The 18,500-nt window shown below is 42.9% G+C and overlaps 1 protein-coding gene across 4 annotated transcripts in view; it reads right to left on the bottom strand.

The window, feature by feature from the left end:
• The window catches only part of LOC147425101 (protein transport protein SEC16B homolog), a 147,542-nt gene that overhangs the window by 85,998 nt on the left and 43,044 nt on the right, over nucleotides 1-18,500 (bottom strand). For all 4 annotated transcript variants that reach the window (XM_086499765.1, XM_086499762.1, XM_086499763.1 and 1 more), the window contains 2 exons: nucleotides 18,048-18,173; nucleotides 17,767-17,901 (listed from right to left, as the gene is read on the bottom strand). In XM_086499765.1, the coding sequence (XP_086355891.1) occupies nucleotides 17,767-17,901; nucleotides 18,048-18,173 (261 nt within the window). The remainder of the gene's footprint in view (nucleotides 1-17,766; nucleotides 17,902-18,047; nucleotides 18,174-18,500) is intronic.

Here is an 18,500-nt window from a genome sequence, read left to right as displayed (position 1 = left end):
GGATCGGTCTACTTGGGCTTGGGCTAGACACTCTTTGCAGTCACGCCTATCTCGAGGACGCTCGGATGCGGATTACTCCCCATCCAAGCCTGCCTCGAAGATAGCACGGTTAGCTGTTGCGGTAGCATCAGTTCTCTCTCGCTCCCCATAAGGATCATCTCATGGAGCGTACATGGATTAGGTGGGCCCCAGTTTCAGCATCAGAGGGGCCGACTACGTCAAGAGCTTCAGCGATGCCTTGTGGGAGAAGAGATTGACCTTCTTATGCTACAGGAGCATCATCCGTGTGAGAGCCGCATTAGACGTTGTGGTCAGCTTTTGCGTGGACGATATGAGACTTTTTGGTCAGCTGCATTTGGACCTGAAGGCATCCAGGGCAAGGTATGTATGACTTGCGGATTCTTTGCAACAGGCTATTGTGGGCAGAGGGATTATTGTGTCAGGCAGGGCTCAGTGTATCACTATGCAGGTTCAGGTTTGTCTCGTGAGAACATCTATGCACCCAATGGGGCGAGAGCACGTGCAGTGTTTTGGTCTCAAATTGTTGAGTCTCTGCCGCCGCAGGCAGAGCAATGCTGCATGGGAGGGTGACTTCAACATGTTGGAGGACCCCTCTGACAGTATTGGTGGTAGCTATACTAATGTACGTGGAGTTGAGCTAGCACCTTCGGAGAGGTTTTGTATGACTCTACGAGTTTCAGATGTGTGGCAGCATTCCAGCTTTGTGAGGCCCCCAGACAGCCTGGGCCTTCTCTCGTTCGGACCGCAGAGTGGGAGGCGTGAATCTATCTCGGATAGATCAAGTGACCACTTCTGTGACTTGGGTGGGACAATTGGCATTCTGGCAAGGACTTCCTTTTCAGACCATGCACCAGTGATCCTTACAGTGACTGATAGGCAGAGGAGGGGGAGCACGATGCTACGTATCCCTAAGAGGGTCTTGCTGGACTCTGCGCTCAGAGAGCGAGTGGAGGCTCTTTGGATAGAGAACTTAGACATGCAGGATTCTCCTGCTGACATAGTGGTCTCAAGACTTGCTCATCTTAGTCAATTCTTTCTTCAGGAGTCTTCGACTCGCCTGGCTGCAGCGAGAGCGGAGGAGCAGCGTCTTTGACGGGGCGTTGCTTCCTTGCAGAGGATGCAAGAGTAGCATCCAGACAGTCCTTGGTTGGAGGAGCAGTTACAGCAGGCTCGCCAAGGCGCCATGAGTTTGCTTTCCATCGACAAGCATCTCAGTGAACCCAGGTAGGTGACAGAGTGACAGGCGCTTTCGTGGGACACCAGCATACGCATGCCAAGGTCAGCCAGTTGAGGAGGCCCGACGGGTCAGTTGCTTTAGAGCAAGAGAACATGCATGCAGTTGCTACCGACTTCTACCGTGATCTACTGTCTGCAGAGCCTCAGTCAAAGCGTCAGGATGATGCAGAGAGTAAGTGTGCGCACAAATGCCTTGTCTTGTGACTGAGGAGACGCGCCAGAGGCTTGAGCTTCCTCTTCAGCTAGAGGAGCTACACACGGCTCTTAGAGCACTCCCCCGTGGTAGCTGTCCAGGTGAGGATGGCTTGACTCCCAGCTTTTTCTTGGAGAACTAGGACTTGCTTGGCACAGATCTCTACAGTGCTTTTCAGTTCATCCTACACACAGGAGAGATGCCTGACAGCAAGAGCGAGGGCCTAATTTACCTCATTTCCAAGGAGGGTGGCTCCTTGGATGAGATTCGACAGCAGTGCCCCATCACCATCCTCAGCTCAGCCTACAAAATTCTTGCCAAGGCTCTGAGTTTGAGGATTCATCCACTTCTAGAGAGCATTATACATGGGATACATACAGGTTTTGTCAAGGAGCATAGTATCCTTGACAACATCTTTACTTTTTGAGAGGCTTCTACCCTCGCGCGGCTCTGTGGTGAGGATCTTGTGATTCTTCTTCTCGATTTTGAGAAGGCCTACGACAAAGTTGACTTGGACTTTTTGCAGGGCACTCTACGCAGGATGGGCTTCTCAAATGCTTGGATTAGAGGGGTGTCATCTTTGTACAAACGGGCACACAGTCAGGTACTTTTGTCTATGCTTCTTGAGAGTGTGCATGTGAATGTTCCATCCACTGCACCTCCTGATCCTTTAGGACTATCTCCCTCTGAGGTTTTGCTACCCGATGGTAGGAGTCTTGCCGAAGTACAAGAGATCGAACGCTATATGTAAGCAACAAGGGAGAGGGAAATTGAGAACCTACGAAGGCTAGAACAAAGTCGAGCCCTGAAAGCAAAGGCTCCTATGACAACAATCATGCCAGCCGAGCAACCGAGTGCTCCCAAGGTAGCAGTCACGGAGGGACAAGCGATGGGGAGCAATAATGCTTCCACTTCGAGGGAAACCTCCAGCACGCCAGGCCTAGATGGGATATTCCTAAACGAAAATTGGGAGTATGACCTACAAGCAGAAGCTTTAACTGATCGGTACACAGGACACATCTATCATGTGGATTGGTTGGATGTTCTACAATCCACATCGGGTGCTACTAGCATAGATGAGCAACAACACAAAGTCTGTGATGTCCTCCATAGGATTGTCGAGTTAGTCTTCAACAGACCTAATGAGATTCTTGGATACGGGAAAGGCCAACCAACCAACCCTATCACAAATGGAGACTCCCTCAGTGAGCCCCATTGATCCTCCATATGTTGTTTCGCCAGGAGCCTCAGTACAATCTGAGCCCACAAGTGGCAACTTTACCTTCCCAGATCTAGCTCATCTTTCTCTTAATGACACTACGGCTACTATGCATATCCCAGTGGTGAGCATGACAAGAAGTACACCATGGAGTTCATTTGTTAACACTCCGCCAATGCCTAGTAGCACAGTGCCCCCAACTATACCTACATGTAAGTATCAATCATGTGCACCTGTCGTACCTCAGCCTCATGTAGCTCCTACACCTCCGATTATTCCAAGAGCTTACAATCCACAATGGAATTATCCAAGCTCTTTTTTTTTTTTTTTTTTGGGAAAAATCAGGGCTATATATTACTGAGTACAATAGAATCCCCAACGGATGCCAAAATAGCCTGTCACGTGGGGTGTACAAGCTGAATGTAAGGATGAGAGCCACTATAGTGACAACTCGACTAGTACAATGTCATGGTGGTCTGTGTGATGAGTGGAGGAGAAACCACTGAGGAGGCGCATAATGCCATGTAATCTGTCCACCTGTAAGTGTGAAGAAGAGTGGAGATCTTGCCCAACGCCGAAGGAAATCAAATCGACGAGCCTCGGCTGCTCTAGATGTGCCTGAGGAAGAATCCCACTGCCAATTGAGGGTGTGAATGATGTCCAGCCAAATGACAGTGAGGGTATCCTGAAGGAGCTGCGGTGCCGCACTGAGAATATGAAGACAACGAGCTTCCAAACATTCCAGAGTGCAATGCTGGTGATTACTGAGAAGATTTCATCACGTGTTTGAGGATCTCCTTGCCAAGCAATCTGTGGTAACATAGCCAAAGTCCCTCGTCGGTAACCAGTCGCGGTAAGCATAAGAGCTGGATCTGTGTCTGAGCCCTCGTAGAAAAGATGCGGTCCGGGCATCGGCATCAACCAGGAAACAGATCCCCAAGTGAGAAATCCATGCTGAACTCCAGCTCTGCTAAGTAAAAAACCAACTGCTAGCCAAACTGCATGAGAAGACGAGCATGACCAAAGGCAATGCGCAGGTGACTCAGGTAGGCGCAAAGAACATCGAGTACATAACGGATCGTGACCCATAGAAGCTAACCAAGTCCCAACTGGAAGTGCAATCATCCAAAGGAAAAAGGAAATACGACGAGCCACATGTAAATCCCAGATGGCTGACCAAAATTGCCGTAGATAGGCGTGTGAGAGACCTGAATGTAACCAGAAACGCATACGAGTGGGTTGCTCTGGGTGCTGTCTCATCAATGCGAATCTTCCAATTCTGACTGTATACTCAAAGAATGATACATGTGCGCCGGTAGGGTGAGAGTGAGGCCAATGCCACTCTCCTGGGTCCCAATAAAGCTGAGATAGGGCACGACCCTCCCACACCCAAAGCCTCCAAAGTGCACCCTCAGCGGAAGCGAAACGGGGGTCAACACAACGACGCTTCCCGCGGGAGCCAACTACTCGATTATCCAAGCTCTTATACAAGTGGAGCCATGCCATTTAATAATAACATGCCATATGAGGCACCCCCTATGCCTAGGGCCACGCCTGTAAACTTTGGACCACCGTCTGGTACACCACCATACGAAATATGGGACCCAAGAGCTACGCATATGCCAAGGCCAAGGCCAACTCCCATCTCACATGTGGTTCCAGGAGCACATACACCCATTATACCTGCTCAAATAGGAGATTTGGCAGCATTTGCTCAAACTATCGATCGCTCTATTGCGGAAAACATGCGTAGTGCACCTGATAGAGAGCCTAGGAGCAAGGCAGTTCAAGTAGCTAAGCTCACACAGAAATTCAGTGGAGACGGAGATACTAGAAAGCATATGGAAGTCTTTGAACATTTGTGCGATTCCTTGGAAGAGCACAATGAGCTACATAAGTGTAAGGCTTTGAGTTTGACCCTAAGCGGAAAGGTTGGAGATTAGTATAGAACCTTAAGAGTAGAAGAGAAAACGATCTACTCTACTCTTAGGAGACTGTTCTTAAAAGAATACATACGAGAGGGAGTACTTTGGAGTGTAGCCTCTCAGCTCCAGAAAGCCCAACGAGAAGAAGGTGAATCCGTGAGAGACTTCATTAGTCGCCTAAAGAATTTGAATTCTCGATGCAATCCAAACGAACGATTCAACAACAACCAATTGCTCGATAGATTCATTAGGGGACTACGACATGAAAGTATTTATAATGGCCTAGTCATTAGAGGTATCACTACTTGGGAAGCATTCACCATGAATGCAATCCAATTGGAGGATAATTTAATGATTGCAGGAGAAAGAGTGTCTGCCGAGCCGAAGTCTAGTAGCTCGCAAGCATCAGGGCATGAGCCAATGAAGATAAAGCCAATCGTGAAAAGAGCAAACGATATCTGAGATGACTTTGGCAAATCTCACCAAGGCCATCCAAGAAAGCCTTAGGGGTAATCGTGCTCCACAAAACGCTCATATGTATCCAAGAAGGGAGCAGCAATGGTGCTCAATCTGCTTGGGTCCACATACTACGAGTGAATGCCCTACTTTCAGAGTAAAGTTTAACGGGACTTGTAACGCGTGTGGTAGGTATGGCCATCAAGCGAAGGATTGCCTAATGCTTAAACGCATCATGGAAAATAGACCGCCTATAGCTTGGGCAGACTCACCTCGAGTTCCTGCATTGATGCCTACCCCACCCATGGAGCAACAGTTGCCATTACAGCACATGGTCCCTAGAACCCAAAATGTGGTCCAAACCACACCGTTGCCACCTCCAGTGCTAGGACCGCAACCCCCTCATCCAAGAGTTACACCTATGAACCAAATAGGTTGCGAGTCATCTAGTACTTATGTAGATTGCGAAGAGGACATAGACTCTAGTATCACCTATGGAGTCGACATGCTTGAGGAGTGTCCCATGTACTATATGGAAGACCATTGGGGACAAATCAAACCGGTATATCAAGCTACTGCGCTAGCAGCGAGAGGCCAAAACATTAATAGTTTTGTCAGGAGACCACCTCTTCAGTGCTACGAATGTGGTGGACCACATCGAGTAGCTGAGTGCCCCATTAGAATGCAAAAGAATGCTGCACTAATGCAAACAAGTCAAGGGAGTGCATTGGCAATGCCAATACTCACTTGTAATCGTTGTGGCATAGATCATTTGATCGCACAGTGTCCTAACAATCCAAACGCACCGAAAATCACACCATTGAACATAATAGAGATTGTTGATGGGACACCACCAACTATAAACATAGCACCAGTGAATGCACTCACACGGTCGATGCTCCAAAAGCAAAATTACATCCTCGAAGAGAGAGATGCTGCATCCATTGGCCGAGCGAGAAAGAAGAAAACACGAAGAAAGAAATCCCTTAATGCTTCTAGCTCAAAACCTAGTTCAAAGACTAACATAGGGACAGGAGAGGATCCCGTGTATATGAATGACCCTAAGGATGACTCAGATTCGATAGAGACCACGGAGACCAAAACTATTACTACAAAGGAAAAAGCCAGTGAGGAGGATCACGAGAGGGAATTACGACGAACACCAAAAGAGTATTCAAAGTTAAACCACCCAGTTGCGAACCCCCAAGATAAGCCACGAGAGACAAAAAATGAGGATTGCAAGAGAAAGATTGGAACCTATCCAAACCAAACAGTGGAAATTGAACAAGTCCAACAACTGAGGGGTTTGGTGGAAGAAACTCAACGAACATTAAAACCTGAACCCAAACATATCCAGATGTCGGACACAATGTTTCCCACACAAGTTCAACCTCACAAGAACTACAGGCCGTTCGCTATACCCAGTATCATTCGGGAAGAGAGTGAGGGTAGGACATCTGAAAGTGGACACACACCTTTCCTACTAGAGAGAATGTTTGGTGAGGGAATGCCCGACCCCCTTGAGGAAGTGGAGATTCCATCTTCACCATTCTCTTGTCAAGGTCCTACGTCCCACAAGATGCCATTAAATGTTGCCAAATTGATGAATTTCATGTCTTCAGAAGTTAGAACCACCATCATGTCCAAACTATATAAAGACCCCGAGCTAGTCTCAGCTCTTCGAGCCTTCCTCAATGGAGAATTAGAGGCCGGATTACCACAGTTTGCACATATGAACAAACCTGACTCGGTAATGAATGATGAGGAACATTTAGCACCACCATCTGACCTAGCAGGACATGAATCTGTAATTGAAGTACCCGTTCACAAGTTGGGGCAATACTTTGAAGGTGATGAATCTAATGCTACTCTACCAATCACTACTAAAGGATTAACTGTAAAGGGGGTCCTTGACGGTGGTGCGGGAGTCAGCATGGTGACAAAGAGTTGTTGGGAGTCTATGGGGCGACCTCACCTTGAAGCCACAAGCGTAGTGGTAAAAATGGCTAATGGATCTATTGTTATGCCTATTGGAATGCTAAAGGATCTCAGAATCAAGGTCTTGGGACACAAGGTAAGGCAGACTTTCATTGTTATGGATTTTTCCAAGCATCCTATGTCGTTTGAAATGATCTTAGGGCGTCCATTCATGAGGGAAGCAAAAATGGTGCATGACTGGTCCAAAACCACGTCTACTTACAGTTCCAAGACTCTGTCATTCGAGTTGATCTTTTAAGTGGTCGAACGCATCCTCTAGGAAATAAATTCATCATTGATAATTGATCAGACACAACAATTCACTCAGCTCCATTACAGTATTGTTACACGTGTAACGAAGACACGGATATTGGGGAGAACTCTCCTTATATGGATATCCTACCCGGAATGGCTGAGTCAGACAATGTCGATTGGGTGCACCTAGCGGCAACTATAGATACATGGGGAGCTAGAGGAACAACCTGGGTAACACCAGATGGGGAAGAGATACCATACATTGCACCAGTAAACATGTTAGGTGTAGCGCATGTAACATCCGATGATAAGAAAGAGGCACACCTACCTGAGAATGAAACCGATGATTCCTCAAAGGCTTCAGGCCAATACACATCAGAAACGGAATCTCAGGGAGAAATGGATTCAGAACCTGAAGAAACATCGAGTGAACCAAGTATAGAAACTGAACACTCAAGGCCTAGTACGACCATCTATGGTAATTTATATGAGAGTGAAGAAGATACAAGCGAAGACCTATCAGGCGAGTCGAGTTCAAACATTTACCAAAATCAAAACCTTAACAAGAAACAAAGGTCATATAAGAGACGACGATATCGAGCAAATGTGAGAGCTAGGATAAACAAGGAAAGATCTACTGCAGAATGGCTTAGCTATCTAGGGGCATGTGATGCTCATCGAAAGCTAGTAGACAATTGGGGTGAACATCTCCAGAGTGTCATGTGGTGCAGCCCGCGACCCATTGACCTCGCTCAATTGGAGGTTACAGAGCCGAAATTGAGTCGAACTATAAGAAGACGTCAAAACCAAGAGTTAGCACAACAACAAAAAGAGGCAGAACTAAAAGAAAGGTCTCCGTCAGGACAAGAGCCTGCTGACTTACATACGGCTCCTGAACATTTTAAATCTTATACCACGAGGGAGCGAAAGGTTGTGTATGCCAAAGCCCAACGAATACCTACCAATGGAAGCAGTGGAATCTATGATGGTCCAGCGGTAGTTAAAGAGATAGAATTAGCAGAACCAGGAGAGGAGTCTAAATCAGTCTTTATTGCTCAAGACCTTACCGAAACTGAAGAGGCTGTACTTAAGGAGCTCCTCAAGGAATACAAGGATATCTTTGCTTGGACATATCATGACATGAAGGGTGTTCCACCTTCTGTGGTGCAACATACAATTCCCATGATCAACACTGCTAAACCCGTCCAGCAACGACCATATCCAATGAATCCTAAGTACGCCAAAATTGTACAAGAGGAGATTGAAAAACTTATCCAATGTGGATTCATAAACCCTATTGAGCACTCAGAATGGATTTCTCCAATAGTCATTGTGCCAAAAAAGAATGGGAAACTAAGAGTATGCGTGGACCTCAAGAAAGTTAATCCAGCTACTAGGAGAGATCATTATCCCTTGCCATATTCAGAACATGTGCTTGAAAGAGTTGCGGACAAGGAAGCTTATAGCTTTTTAGATGGGTACTCTGATTACAATCAAATCACAATTGCATTAGAGGACCAAGCTAAAACTGCTTTTATCACAGAGTTTGGAGTGTTTGCATTTCGTGTTATGGCTTTTGGCTTAACAAATGCCCCAGCTACATTCCAACGATTAATAAACACTGCGTTTAAAGAATTTCTAAGGGAGTTTTGTGAAGCTTTCCTAGACGACCTTTGTGTTTATTCTTCTTGGGAGAAGCATTTGTTATATCTACGAAAAATATTTGAAAGGTACAGATTTTATCGCATCTCATTGAACCCTTTCAAATGCCAATTTTAGGTTAAGCATGGAGTCATTCTAGGGCATATAGTGTCCAAGAACGGGATATCCACAGATGAGAGTAAGATTAAAGCCATTGCCGATTTGCCACCACCTACTAATTATAAAGGAGTTCAAAGATTTATGGGCCATGTTGGTTATTATCGAAGGTTTATTTTAAACTTTGTCGAGATAGCGCGTCCATTGTACAAGCTTCTTATCGAGTTTCACTGGACGGAAGAATGTCATCAATCTTATGAGTTATTAAAGAAGGCCCTAACAAGTGCTCCAATCCTGCGAACACCTGATTGGAATGTACCTTTTCATGTGCATATTGATACATCAAATTTTGCTATTGGATGTGTTCTAACTCAACCAGGAGAACATAAATTGGACTACCCTATTAGCTTTGCAAGTCGCCAATTAAATGATGCCGAGATAAACTACACTACTACAGAGCGCGAAGGTCTAGCTATGATTTACGCAGTAAAGAAATTTTGCTATTACCTTCTTGCTACCAAGTTTGTGTTTTATGTGGATCATCAAGCATTGCTATATTTGGTAAACAAGCCGTGTTCCACAGGTCGAATTACACGATGGTTGTTAATTCTTCTTGAGTTTGACTTCACCGTTGTTGTGAGGCCTGGGAGGAAACATGTCATGGCGGATCATTTATCTCGTATCCCTAATGGCGAAGCTCCTACCGGGGTTGATGATGAATTGCCTGATACTCCTTTGTTCATTGTTGAGACAATGCCTGAATGGAGTGAAAAGATTGTTAACTTCTTAGTTAATGGTTTTCCACCCAAAGAGCTGCGAAAAGATATAGCTCGAAAATTAATCAAGGAATGCGAATCCTATTGCTTACTGGCGGGAACTCTCTATAAGAGAGGAAAAGATGATGTTCTTAGACGTTGTGCCCGCGAGGATGAGTATTTATATATTCTACAAGAGGCACACATGGGCGTAGCTGGTGGTCACTTTTCAGGAAAGTTGACTGCCCGAAAGATCTTACAGTCAAGCTATTGGTGGCCCACTCTGTTTAAGGATGCATCACTTTTTGCAAAGGGATGTGATGAATGCCAACGCTTCAAGAAGCCACAAAGAAGTGATAGGATGCCTCTACATCCCATCAAGGTAACCCAACCATTTGAAAAGTGGGGCTTAGACTTTGTAGGACCGATTAGTCCGGCTGCACGTAACACGCAATCACGATATATCATTGTGGCTACCGACTATGTAACCAAATGGGCTGAAGCAAAAGCAACACGAAAGGCGGATGCAAAAACAACAGCTAAGTTCCTCTTTGAGAACATTATCACACGTTTTGGATGCCCCTTTGAACTTGTGAGTGACAATGGAACTCATTTTATAAATGAAGTAATAAAAGAACTCACATCAAACTTCATGATATCTCACCACAAGTCTACACCCTATTATCCCCAAGCAAATGGCCAAGCTGAGAGTACCAACAAAACTCTCATCTCCATTTTGACAAAGACAGTTGAGGCTCATCGCACTGATTGGTACCTAAAGCTTACATCAGCTTTATGGGCTTATCGTACTGCGTATAAAGTTGTTATTAATTGCACACCGTTTAAGATGGTGTATGGCCAAGAAGCAGTTATGCCATGGGAGTTTGTCATTCCTAGTCTTTGAGTAGCTTCTCAAGAAGGTTGGGATGGTAACTCCTTAGTGGAGCGATTATATATCCTGGAAAGGCTAGATGAAGAGGGGCAATTAGCTGTGCGAAATGCTCTAGTGGAGAAGGATAGAAGAAAGAAGTGGTTTGATAGCCATTTAAAGGATAAAGACATCAAGGTTGGTGATAAAGTTCTTATGTACGGGGTACGTAATGAAAAGAAGAAATTGAAATACGCTGGTAAGGGACCATATCGAGTGTGTGAAATTACTCCGCAAGGTACCATTCGTGTGGAGACTCTAGATGGAGTTGAAACCATTGGATTCCTTAATGGGAGTAAATTCAAAAGATATTATGATCCTCTAAGCCAGGAAGAGTTGCAAGCCATCCATCAAAAGAAGGCTGCCAAGGAACAAGCAGAGCTTAAAAAAATCCAAGCAAAAGTTGAGGCTCGAGAACGACAACAACGTCTTAGACGTCAACGAGAGGCTAATCTGGAAATAACGCAAGCATTTTTCGAGGACACAGATGACGACTCATTAGAATCTGAGCCACCCCTACGATACCCAATTGAGCTAAATAGCCCCTATGGGAAAGTACTATACAATTTGTTATCCTATGGAGTTTGGTGTCAATTAGGGAAACCGACCCTATCCCCGAGTACGATGCAAGTCAAGGGCATTAATAAAAAGAAAACTGCTATTCTTGGAGTCCTTCAGACCCCTGTTGTCTATGACAATGGAAGCATAGTGCAGAGGTTTCTAGTCATGCCCGCGAGAGCTATGAAAGGCAACGTAAACCTGGGACGCACGTGGATGTTGGCAACCAAATGCACTATTGATTGGGATACTGGTAGTGTCATGACGCGACCACCGACTCTTACCCCTATCATTCAAGCAAAGTCACGTACGTTGCAAACTCTAGCAAAGTTGAAGGATAGCCAACATTCACAAGCCAAGGTGGTTAACTCATCTTTGCCGGCTACCCATGAACCTAGCACTTCAACACTTGTAGTTGCAGCAAGCAGTAATATTGCAAGTACTCAACCTGCACGACGTAAGAGTACATATCAATGGGTCTCCAAGGCCTTACTTCCAACTACCTCAACCCTCCCATCCATTCCAAGAAAAAATTTCCCCGGAAAACCAAGAGCACGCCCTAGGAGAGTCAAGACCAAATCACGATGGATTCCAAAACAACTATTAGAAGCCCAAGGCTACTATGATGGAAATGAGCAAATTTGGGTACCTAAACGTAAAATGTGTCCTTCCCTATCGACAACAAACCCATATGAGTCAAACAATGTAACGCTAAAGCCAATGGCAGACCGTGGGAAGGGAAAGATCACAGAATGCTACACACCTAGTCCAGAGCTAGTTTGGGCTCCAAGGCAAAACCAATTTATTCCACCTAGCTCAGGAAGGGAGGAGTTCCATGAAGCTTCTAGCTCCTCATGTAATGCATCCATAGAGGTAAAAGCTTCTACACAACCTCCATCTATAATAGTGGACCTCCATGAAGCTACAAAAGAATCCACACCTCCCAGAGTTCAAGAATCACCTGATGAACCACTTCAAGTTCGATCGTGGGAGAGTACCTTACCACCCTTGCAACTTGACGAGGCACCTAGGGTAATAGAAAACTACTGGCAAAAATCCTCACCTATTACCAACTGGAACAATTGGTTTCAAAGGGTGACGACATCATTTCAAACGGTATGATCTACAAAAGGAAGGGGGGAGTGTTTGTGGACATCCATCATTCATTCACTTGCTTCCGTCTCAACCTTTCTCCCTGACCTCTTAATCTCCAATCTTAGGGAATGTATATATATAAAGCCTTATACTCACAAAAACAAGATAAAAAAGTAAAAGAGCAAGAGCCATAACACAAATCATAAAAACAAAATATGCACAAGAACACGACCCTTGTAATATTTGCACTCTAACCATCATCTATTTGCGTGTACAGATATGGCTAGTACGCTAGAGTCATCCACTCCTGCCTTGGATGAGAGGTACCCTCGTTACTTTTCACAAATATTTCACATGGTCTTTCCAGTGCTTGCATGTGAATGGGATTTGATAGGTACGCTAGCATGTGAGAGGAATTTTCAGTTGTTAGAATTTTGATACGTCTCTTTACCACGTCTGATCCATACTTAGTAGAGAGCGTTTCTCCCATTGCACAAGCCTACCCTTTTGACCAAGATGACTATAGGCGTCTAGTGACCTTCTTAGTAAACATGGGCACCTATGATGAAGAAGAAAATTTACAGGACTACACGGATGGCACATATGGTCTCATGGATGATGACTTTGTTTATCTCGACGACGAGGATAGGAGTTTAGCCTTAGGGTTTCCCCCCAACCTCTACAATATCCTATTCCCTTGACTCTCTAGGGGGAGTGCAAATAATTAGGTTAGGGTTCCTTATGTTTTTTGTTGTGTTCAATAAGTGTTGGTACCTTTTCCCACTAATGTGCCTCCTGGAGGTATTCCTTTTGTTTCCTAGTGTGTACAGGAGCGTGTTGCTATTGATAGGATTTGGACCTTCATGGAATCTTTATCTCGACTCACTCTTCAAATCAAGCGCGACCATCGACACAAACAGGTGTTTCTTGTCTATTAGCATTGCCCCTTATCTTTTTTGCATCTATGATTGTCTGCTTTAATTGAGATTGGTAGCCTAATATTCACCGCATTTGCTTAGTATCAAACATTTAATTCAATGTAATTTTTTGTCATAATCACTTGTTTAGGTTTAAAAATCAAGGAGTCCGACTAAGCTAGTTTGACCAAGTTAGGTGTTAGAGATCTTCTCTTAATACCATGGGGAATACCTTCCTAATAATCAATGGTTACTTAGGTTCTTAATCCGATTTAGGCAGCATTGTGTGAAATGTACTAGGGCTTTCTAGTGGGCTTGACCCTATTGACCTTTCGCTTAAGTATTATAAAGAGAGTTTACTAGTGTGATGAGCCTGGGGAGGTGTATCAGTGTTATACGACCCCCCAAAGTTACAAAATTAAAATGTTGAAAATGAACAAACAAAAAATCAAAGTGCCACACTGTAAAATCTTAAGCTGGAAGAGAAATTTCAGCTTGATTTGGTACTTCACTCACATGTATTGCCTATGGTACTAGAGCCCTAGAGGTTCCCTGTGTGGGCGCTTTTCCTTGAAAAGCACAAAACCCAAGGCATACAAAATAAGCACACACATCAAATTGAATCACTGTGAAAACACTTTGGGGAGTCAAAGAAAAGGTAATCAGTCAGGCGACGATTTCATGAGAAATTCTTTTTATCGTAGCTTAACTACAAGGTCCTCTAGGTATAGCCTCTAGTCAGCCCTCGAACATGAAATACTTGGCTCTCGCGATTAAACAACTTAATTGACCAGAGAAAATTAAGAAGCTTACCCATGGTATTAATAGTCGATCTCTAGTGCCTTTCGACCGTTAAATTAGCGATCCCAGACTTGTTTAATTTTTTACCTTTACATCTGTTTATGCATTTGATTACATTGCAATTTAATGCTTATTGCTGACAAATTGTTTAAAATTCTGTTACCAATCAATTGTCTGCCTAAAATTGCATATGCTTTTTAATCGCTTATGAAAATGCAATTACTGTGCAATGTTGTTTGATTTTGCAGTGACTAATGAAGGCTAAGGACATTCATCTCAAATGCTCTTCCACCTCGACCAACGAGCTTCAACTCAATAGCTTCCGAGGACGGAATCTACATCAGGAAGGGGGGCATGTTAACCCTCACGGCTCACAAACACCCTATCACCTGCGAGACGGACGTTGTAACCTACGGTGGACATTGTATTATTTATTTGGTAGAGTCAGGTACCGGGTTTGTCGGTCCAATAGGAAAAGGGTAAGAGTGATCGCCGATGAGAGGCGCACTCTAACTGGGACATTCAAGTGATTAGTTGGCTAAGCATGGGCGCCCAAGTGTGAATGGGGTGAGCTCATATAAAAGCCAACTAAACCTAAAATTCACTCATTCTCTCATTTGTACAATAGAAGAGTGCTCTTGCTCCATCTCCATCTCCATCTTCTTCTTCTTCACCTCCTTGTGTGTGTGTGTATGTGAGAGAGCGAGAGAGAGAGAGAGAGAGAGAGAGAGAGAGCGAGCATTGCGGCGGCACGACGGCCGTGAAGCGGTTGAGCGCGACGTAGCGGCGTCTCCTTCTTCTTCGCGGCGAGGAATCCTCCACGGCAGGAGCATAGAGCGGTGAGTGACACACCATTGCCCTCTTTTGAGCTTACTAGTTAAGCTAGTTGTGTGCTTGGAGCCGTCTATGGCTCGCACATAGTGTTAGGCAAGGCCCTTGCTTCGACAGTGCAGCAAGGAGCGCACACGCTCCTCGGCTTCTCAATCTTCCCGCCCTGATTCTTAGTCAAAAGAGCTAGATAACACGTCATCAGATTTCATAATATTTCAAAGCAAATGTTCCTCAGAGTGACCACTTTTTGAATGTACAGAGGGCTTAATGAATGTGTATTGGAAATTGTGCAGAAGATGATGATGAAAGAATTAACTCGTTATGCACAGAAGAATGAAGAGCTTCAATCAAATTTTGAGTTTGCTTTTGCAAGCTTGTTAAGTCTTTGAGAAGACTCAGAAACTAACTTTTACAATTTAATCGATTGTCTTTCAAGCAAATGCAATTCACAGTTTGATAATTACTTTGAAGCACTTCAAGTCTAGGTTTTGTCTGATAGGACACTGTCACATAAGGAGCAATGAAGATTCTAGTACCTCCAGAGTTAATAAAATCTTTGCCTTCAATCATACAAAACTGAATAGAATATACAAAGGACGATGCAAAAGTGTTGCCCAACAGTCTTAGACAGAGTCGATAGAAAGTTTTCTCATTAGACGCAAAGGTTTCTAAGTGCTGACTATCTTTTATCCTTGATGCGCTAGGTTCAGCTAAAGACTTTTGCACAGAAGAAGATGCAACTGGCTTCTTTGAAGAAATCATGTATTTACAAGAGTCTAAGTTGTCTATACTAAGAACTCTATTTACTAATATTGATTTTAAAGTAGGTTATATATCAACCGCCCAATTTTCTGGCAATTTAACCTTTGACCAAGCAATCTGATCACATTTTAACCTCTATGAATGATCATCTCAACGCATAATTATATTTTTCCCTCTATGATCTTTCTTTTCGCTTGATGTTAGTTTATCTTCATAGATTGTTGGTAAACCAAAATTTATTGCTCTTTCTAAAACAAAAAAAGCACCTCTACATTAGGAGTTGACGCTTAAGGTTACAGCCAGCAATTTCAATAGCAAGTGTTAAGGCTTCATCAAAATATGGGTCTTCAAGAGACACATTATAGATAGGCCTTACTTGCAGGGAGACTGGACGTCTGCAATCTTATTTTCAATCCCACCAAGGAATTGATCTTGGAAATTTCTATCTCTAGTATCTAGAAAACAAAATAATATACCTTTTCAATGGCTTTCATTTTATCATGTTAGAGGATCTCAATAAGCTTTACGAAATGCATTTGATTATCAGAAGGAATAGATGCAACAAATCGATCATTAAGATAAACACTAGATGCAGTAAGCTTAAATAAATTTTTATGCCTATAATACTTGATCGGGTTTTTAATGGGGGATTTCCCATTATGAAGGTTCTTCTAAGCTATTAAGAAGTGCACAAGGGACTTCTCATTTTAGATACTGATCTGCTTAAGAATGCCATTGAAATCTTACCTGAATATGGGTCGAGAGATAGGAGTTTACTACACGACTTTACGTGGAAATTTCTACGGGAGTTTATGCAAGAGTTTATAGAGGATTTAGATCTGTGGCTATAATCTCAAAGCGCCTGCGACGACTATCTGACCATGCGACCACACTACCTTGAAACCTTGCCTTCGATGTAGATCCGAGTAGAACGACAATGAAACAATTAGTAGATTCTTTTAAAGAACTAGGCTTTTGCTACTTACAACAAATAGCTTTAGAGAGTCAAGTTTCATATATCAAAAAAATCACAACTTCATTAAAACATTAATCAAGAACTAGGCTCTTATAGCAAAACGCACACAAGAGCAAGAGATAAGCGAAAGGTATGTATTATGGAAAACAAACATGTAATACAAAGAGTGTGCAGTGGATCGCTATAGAGATGAACACAAGAGAGATGGCTTCACTTGAGAGTGAAGCTTTGTACAAGGGATAGGCTACACTTATGCTTAAAAGAGAGATTATGCGCTCAGTCAGAGATAGGCTCACCATGAGATGATTTACAATGAGGCGAGGCCTCTTATATAGAAGAGGCATGGTGGCTTGAGGAGCAAGCTAATGCCTTGGTGGACAAGGTAGTGGATGTCAATTCACAAGAGTTGGTTTCACTTTACACTAGTGGGTGTCACTGTCCAAAGTAGTTTAGTGCTTTACACAATGGACAAGTCAAAAGGTAGTGGCAGGTGGAGAATCTTATCGTACATGCTTTTTTCTAGTCCCCGAGTGCTAGCACAGCCGTGTGGTACATGACACACATATGTATACATATATATATATATATATATATGTATATATATACATATATATATATATGTATATATATACATATATATATATATATGTATATATATATATGTATGTATATATGTACATACATACATATATGTATATATACATACATATATATATATACATATATACATACATACATACATATATATATATATACATACATATATATATATATATATATATACATACATACATACATATATATATATATATATATATATATATATATATATATATATATATATATATATATATATATATATATATGTATGTATATATATATATATATATATATATATATATATATATATATATATATATATGTATAGACACACACACACACATATATGTATATATATATATACATAGACACACACACACACATATATACTTTTCATAGCATCTCAAGAGGTTTGTAGTTAGCTGTCAATCATCTAACTGATTGCTTCATGATGTATTTCAAGATTGTTTCTAAGTGCGAACAGGTGTGTCGTCAAAGAATACCTGTATCGACATAGGAGTCGCAAAGGTGCGCTGCCACTTGAAATGATCAGCACCAACTAAACAAAGTCTAGCATTCTCTGAAAAGGGCTCAAACATGGCATCAGCAACCAGGTAACAAGTGTGCGCTCCGTAAACCTGAAACAACATGAAAAACATCTTAAAGAATTAACACATCAATCAAAACCATAGAAACAATTTTTTTCTTCCCATAAAGGCGTGGCCAGCAAAATTCCAAATCATAGAAACTGAACAAGAATCAAATGAGGCATGAACCACGAAACCTCGCCATAATCCTTCCATAAACAATCTCCTAGGTGCGTAATCACTTGCTCGTCTCCATTGGTAGGATTGGCTGCAATGATTGACAAGTTACCCATCCAATCACTCAGCATGCCTCCAGCACTATCCTGGACAAAATTTACAAGCCAAACAAATAAGTGTTAATGTAAGATTGTGGTGGGATAACTCAATACCATCCTTCTAAGATGCAAGAAGAGAATAAAAAAATATTTATCTCAATATATTATACAAGCGTTCAGAAAATTTCACGATGGATTCAGTCATGTAAACATTCTGCCAGTCTGCAGCAACACCTCCATAAAAATTTCCTGAGCTAAAAAATGTGAATGCGCTGATGCCAGATTGCTAGATTACAATAAATAGATAAGACAAGCGCCACATGTACGATCATGATGCAATGTCAATTCCTCCCTGTCACTTCTGTTCTTAAATAC

Source organism: Adiantum capillus-veneris, chromosome 25 (genome assembly GCF_014529385.1).
Source record: "Adiantum capillus-veneris isolate H3 chromosome 25, ASM1452938v2, whole genome shotgun sequence".
NCBI classification, from domain to species: domain Eukaryota; kingdom Viridiplantae; phylum Streptophyta; class Polypodiopsida; order Polypodiales; family Pteridaceae; genus Adiantum; species Adiantum capillus-veneris.
Note: the sequence above shows the minus strand (reverse complement) of the source record. Positions and strands in the feature narration are given on the sequence as shown.